Raw genomic sequence first — 6,410 nt, forward strand, 5'->3', positions numbered from 1 at the left:
TTATGTACCGTAGCTTAGGTTTATTTTAGGATTGGCATGGTCTTACAGTTCATCCTAAGACATTACAAACATTTTTTTCATAGTATTAGACAACAGAATATTATATTATATTTGCATTAGTAAAACACAGTATCAGACAAAAACAAGATTTCAGCAGGACTGCAGAGAGGAAAGAAGGTATGTGATCCTGGTCCTATCTAATGTTGCCACGCCATCTACTGGCCACTATGTGGAACAACGGCTAACTGTGAGTGAGGAAATAAATGGACAAATCAATCCGAAAGGGTAAGTGCGTCTAAAAGTGTAGCTTGGGTTCGTGTTTTAAAAGATTTGTTTGTATTATTGTGATGGAAATGGAGCAATTTTGCTATGAGAGTCTGTAAACATTGGACAAGTAAGTTCAAATTCAGATTTTTGGGATGCTGCAGTTGTCCAGGTAGCCTCAGAAGCTGGCTCAGTATCTTGTCACTTTCATTTTGACAGATCATTATCACAGCAGTTTGAATGCAAATAAAAATAACAGCTTCCTCATTATCCTTTGAGCGGGCAGACAGGCTCTGTACCGTAATAGATCAGATGAAAAGTGTGTTCTGTCGAGCACACAGGCTTTGATGTTGATCAGGATGTTAGGTACAGTCGGTGTTCAAACAGGTTCAGGAGCTCAGTCGTGGTTTAAGGCGGAGGTGTTTTGATCAGTAGCAGTTTTAGCTGTTACTTAGCTGTTTTCCTCCTGAAGGACTTGAAGAACCTCGGGAGTGATGCTATCTTGTGTCGGTTTTTCTTGTACGTCACTGCTTCGTAGGTTTCTGCTTTGGATGCGTCTACGTACTCTGCGGCACTCGTCACATTCTTTTCTATGTTGTTGATCAACTCCCCCTGATAGAAGAAAAAACAGAATTACCACCAGTCAGGTTGTCATCAGTGTTATTCCTTTTCGATCAGTTGTCATTGACATTTCCAAATGAGGCAGCCATCTTACCTGAATCTCCAACAGCATGGCGGTGTCGGCAAATATCTCGTGCAGCTCTTTGATGCTGGCCTCGAGGCAGATGATGTCCTGATGACGAGATTCGATCTCGCTCAGAGCCTGGCTTGAAATCCGAGCGTCAGAGTTGATCTGTGATAGCAAAAGTACACCAGTTGTTTTTTTATTATCATAATCAAATTAGCTTCACATTACATTCTAACAGTATATCTAAGTGGTTGACAACAATAACAAGACTACAGTAGGTATTACTAACTATTGAACAGACATTATTGTGGCCCAGAACTGAAGGAAATTCCACTAACATCAGATATGAAGATGGCAAGATTGTCACGGTGCAGCATCTCCTCCAACTCTTCATCCGTAGTCACTTTATCCACTGAAACAGTTGAGTTAAAACAGATTATACAAGTTAGTTTAACAGGCTGTCATATCAAAAACAGAATTTTAAAATGAAAGCGCGTGCTTAAATCTTAAATGACCTATTACACAAAAATAGACAATCACTCTACACGTGTCTTTATAAATGAGCAAACAGGAAGAGTATGTGTTTTTGGGTGTTCACCACAGGATGGCGTGGTTACAGCTCTACTCTTCTCTACTGCTACGCCACTCTCTCCTAACTAAAACACAGTATACTGTAGATTTAAACCACAGCCTGTGTCTAATCTGAAGGAGAAAAGTAGTTTGATAGATAATTTAAATGTAATGCTGAGCTTCTTACTCATAATAATGAAGTAATTGGGAAGAAGAAATAATATTATCATCAGTGGGCAATCGCAGGGTCTTGCATTCTCTCTAATAGCCAGCAGGGGGCGACTCCACTGGTTACAGAAATAAGTCTGATTGTATAGAAGTCTATGAGAAAATGAGCCTACTTCTCACTTGATTTATTACCTCAGTAAACATTGTAAACATGAGTTTATGGTCTCAATCACTAGTTTCAAGTCTTCTTCAATACAGCATGATGTTCATTTAGCAAATTAATTTCCCATGTAGAGGCAAACAGACCATACAGCAGGGTACGTTTTAGGGCGTGGCTACCTTGTGACTGACAGGTCGCTACCACGGCGTTGTCCCCTCTGGGAGTTGTCCGTGTTTTCATCGTAGAACTTTCACAGTGTGTTTTCAGTTCGTGACAGTTAATTGCAACTTTTTGGGTCGCCTAAAAATGTGTTATTCAGCGTTCGGTTGTACTTAGCTCCACCCTCTTGGGTCACTTCTTGTTGGAAAAAACCAAGATGGCAACGACCAAAATGCCAAACTCAAGGCTTCAATACGAGGTCACAGTGACTACGTCCACTTCTTGACAGTCTATGTTTACCAAACCAGCATCATACCCATCTCTGACTTTCTGAGGCGCTATTGGTACAGAAAACACCTGCAATAACTGTACTGGCATGATAAGATCCGGGTATATGATATGAACTCCATTTACACAACAGTGAGCAGAGTGGGGGGGAGGAACAAGTGTTAATGTTTTGGTTCCATTTGTTTTTGGCAACTCACCAATCTCCAGCTGTCTCTGAATCTGTGCTTTGCATTTCTCTCTGAAGGAGATCTGCGTCTTATGGTAGCCCCTCATGACTTCAGCAAAGCACCGAGTCAGGTGGGAGTGCTGGTGAAAGTCAGTCAAACAGAAATCAGATTTAACCAGAAATAAAAAATCAATTCATTTAAATATAGATCTTGTCAGAAGGTGATTTTGTCAGGTGCGTAAAGATTGAGACTTCTTTGTAATAAACTCAGAGTTGGCCATTTTTATGCACCTGGCTTATTACAGGAAATCAAAGCACTGCCAGACCTGGTTCTTCTGAATACGCTGAGCTGCTGAGACCCTAATACTGTTCTCATCCACAGGCAAGTTCTCCTGCATTGCTGAAAGAACACAGATCTAATATGAAAACAAGCACAGAACCAATACAAAACTTAAATTAAAACTCTACCACACTTTTCTCTGTGCACGCAGTTGTAGAAAACATGTTGGTTAGATTACAGATTGTCTGATACAGACAGTTCTAATGTTTCTGTATCTTCCTACAATCAGGACTTTGTTAATCTGAGACGGTAGAGTGGAGCACAGCCTTCCTTTTCTAACCATTTGCAAGTCAAATGCGGTGTTATATGAACTATGCGGTTCCAGAAGTTGAGGAAGCGTGATGTGCTACACAGCTCCTCCTCATTGTCTCAAACAATGATGCCACACATATTGATGATAACTTTTGAAAACTGTTCTAGTTGTGTTATGCCCCAACCACAGTATGAGACAAATCAATATCTACTGTACAGAAGCACATTTTGCAAAGATTATCAAAATTAAAACATAGTTCCACTTACATTTTAACTTGGCTCGGACCAAGTTGGCATTCTTCTTGGTCTCATTGTTCAGCAGCTCCAAGTCGTCTTTCTGCCCTAAGAACAATTTCACTTCATAGAATTTCAGAATGTAATGTGGTGCATTTCGAGCAGTAACTTTGGTTTAGTTAGAAATTAGCTAATCAAACCCAATTAGAGTGTGGAGAGTATGGAAGACGGAACCTGCCAAACTTAAAATAAATAAATAAATAAATAAATAACTTGATAAATACATAAATATCATTAAATGTATCAAAAATATTAAAAAATAAATGTAGCCGTTAATTAATTGATAAATTGTGACTAATTTATGTTTTTATTTGCCTCTTTATTTATTTACCATTGTAATAATTCCTGTTTTAATTTACTCTTCTGTTTAATTTTTCCTTTTATTTATTTATGTATCTTTTTTTATTAATTTTCAAAATTATTTATTTATGCATGACATTTTTATTTATTTATTCTTGCATGTATTTTTATTTTTGCATATATTTTTCTTCATTCTATATTTATTTTTAAATGTATATATTTATTTCTGCAAGAGTTTCCCTTTGCATTTCACCCCTTATTTATTTCCCCAAATGTATTTATGTAATTATTTTTATAAAGTTTTTAATTTATTTATTTATACATGAATGTTTTATTTATTTATTTTTGCATGCATTTTTTATTTAATTATTTTTGCATATATTTTTTCTTCATTCCATATTTATTTTTAAATGTATCTATTTATTTCTGCAGGATTTTCCCTTTGCATTTCACCCCTTATTTATTTCCCCAAACTTATTTATTTTTGTATTCTTTTCTTTATGCATTTCTTTACAACAGGAAAGCTCCTGCTGCCACATGTTGGACATGGTTTTATTTCCATTTACTGTCTGCCTTTTTGTTGATGTAACATTATTATTATCATTGTGTAGGAGCATATGTGTGTATGCAGATTCTGTAGCTATATGTGACATATGACACAAGCATTCAATTTTAGTCCTGAATTGCCTAAACATGATGTGGTTCCTCTTTTTCTATGCTATCTATTTCTACCTCCATATAATAGTCATCATTACCCCATCTATAAACAGACACAGGTGTGTTTGTCAAAGGCTGTTTAGCCCTCGAGTTCCTGCTGCTCTGTTTGTCTTTTCAGTGTTGTTTGCCCTGGAGGAGGGGGGTAGATCTCTGAGAGCATCTGCACAACAGTGAGGGCATCAAATTTCTACTTTTGCTATCATATGAAAGCTTTCGTTTAGCTCATGTGTACACCTCCAACCAGGATATGCACATTTAACTACCATGATGGTGTGCTCCGTACTCACTCTTGTCTTGGTTTGTAGTGGAAAGGATGGCGCCGTGGCTTCTCTCCACCTCTTCTGCTTGGCAGGAGATTTTTTCAATGAGGCTTCTCAACTCCCCCACCTACACACACACACACATAAACACACACTTAGATGAGGCTACTGGATATGACAAGACAAAAACAGACACAAGCTGTGTGAGGTATATCGTGGTGTACAAATGTGGAACACCAAAATACTAATAATTTCTGTACATTTTGTGTACTTCTTGTTGTTGTTTAACTTTTGTTTATATTTTTAAAATTATGTTAGTTTAGACCTATCTTCCTTTTTTTGTTATTGTTGTTTTTTACTCCTGGGGTTGGGGGGAGGTAATAGGTGTATAAGCCTGTGGCTTATTGACCTCTCCTGACACATTTCTTGTTTTGTTTTTTTCATTGACTGGATTTTGTGCAGTTTTATATATGTGCAAATAAATAAATAAAAAATTAATAAATATGTTTAGATATATTTTCTTTTCTTCTGTACTGTTTTTTTTTTTGTATGTATTTCATTGTTTTTATTGGATTGTTTTCCACTGTTTGGTTAGGTTTTTTCTGCACATTTTGTGTACTTCTTGTTGTTGTTTAACTTTTGTTAATGTTATGTTAGTTTAGATCTTTCTTCCTTTTATTGTTATTGTTTGTTTTTTTTTCTCCTGGGGTTGGGGGAGAGGTCCTTTGTATAATAAGCCTGTGGCTTCTTGACTTCTCCTGACACATTTCTTGTTTTGCTTTTTCATTGACTGGATTTTGTGCAGTTTTATATATGTGCAAATAAATAATAATAATAAAAAATAAATAAATAAATAAATAAAGGTTTACCGTTTTGAAGAAGTCCTCCATGTTGACTGTGCTCTCTGCTCTCTGTCACTTCATCCTCCTGCTGTTCACAAAGAGGGAATCCATCAGGCTACTAAAATGGCCACCTGTTTGTTCCAGACAGACAAGTCACTTGAACGTTGTTAGCACCTGCTATATTTATTTTATATTCCCTTTAAGTACTTCCTGCTGCCACACGCCCCTAATTATCATAACAACAAACAGACATTTTCCGTTATTTCTGTTATTTACGGTAACGTTATTTACGACATAGCTCGTCCTCTACCTGCAGTGTGTCCTCCTCCTCTGTGGGTTGAGCTGAGCTGAGCGCACCTGTGTAGTGTGTAAATGAAGAGCGCCAGTACGCATGCGCGTTACCTTCAAACCTAGCAAACAAAGAACCAACTGTAGTAGTAGTGATGGGAATTCACACTCCTTTTAGTGATCCAGATCATTTGGCTCAGCTCACCAAGAAGAGCCGGCTCTTTCGGCTCCCAAACGGCTCTTCGTTTTAAACACTTCTGCCTTTTATAATTCAGCCAAATTTAGCTTTAGCTGTTTTGACCTATGATTAGTATGTGTGCACATAATATATCACTTAAATTATTCAATATAATTATACTAAACCTTATAATTTCCAGAATACCATCATACCATCATCAGACTACTGAAACAGCTCTTCATTGGACTAGAAATGAAGCTGTTGAGGCGTTACTGTTTTTAATGTGTTTGAAAACCTACCTTCACGTTGCGACCAATAACTCCTGGTCAGTAAAGACAGCTATTCTTTTTTTTATTTTTATTTTTATTTATTTTTTATTTAAGGTTAAAGGAATACATACACATACTTGTAAAGTGACATGCAGACAGCAGCAGAAAGAAACATACGAAAAAGAAAAGAAAAAAAATTACTACCCG

At 36.9% G+C, this 6,410-nt stretch overlaps 1 protein-coding gene across 1 annotated transcript; it reads right to left on the reverse strand.

Annotated features, from left to right (window-relative positions):
- Positions 1-5,894, reverse strand: LOC119478274 (syntaxin-2-like). The gene is made up of 9 exons (XM_037752899.1): positions 5,779-5,894; positions 5,496-5,556; positions 4,654-4,753; positions 3,323-3,397; positions 2,790-2,863; positions 2,495-2,603; positions 1,291-1,364; positions 980-1,117; positions 1-876 (listed from the first exon to the last, which is right to left on the reverse strand). The coding sequence occupies exons 2-9, from the start codon at positions 5,514-5,516 to the stop codon at positions 712-714; spliced, it is 756 nt and encodes a 251-aa protein (XP_037608827.1). The 5' UTR covers positions 5,517-5,556; positions 5,779-5,894; the 3' UTR covers positions 1-711.
- Positions 5,895-6,410: the final 516 nt, after the last annotated feature.

Source organism: Sebastes umbrosus, chromosome 19 (genome assembly GCF_015220745.1).
Source record: "Sebastes umbrosus isolate fSebUmb1 chromosome 19, fSebUmb1.pri, whole genome shotgun sequence".
In the NCBI taxonomy this organism is placed as follows: domain Eukaryota; kingdom Metazoa; phylum Chordata; class Actinopteri; order Perciformes; family Sebastidae; genus Sebastes; species Sebastes umbrosus.

Excerpts from the sequence above, each read along its gene's own strand:
- LOC119478274 (XM_037752899.1), bottom strand. The coding sequence starts at position 5,516 with ATGGAGGACTTCTTCAAAACG. Across the intron at positions 2,604-2,789 it reads AGCGTATTCAGAAGAACCAG|CACTCCCACCTGACTCGGTG; the intron begins GTCTGGCAGTGC and ends GACTTTCACCAG. Across the intron at positions 1,118-1,290 it reads TTGCCATCTTCATATCTGAT|ATCAACTCTGACGCTCGGAT; the intron begins GTTAGTGGAATT and ends TTGCTATCACAG.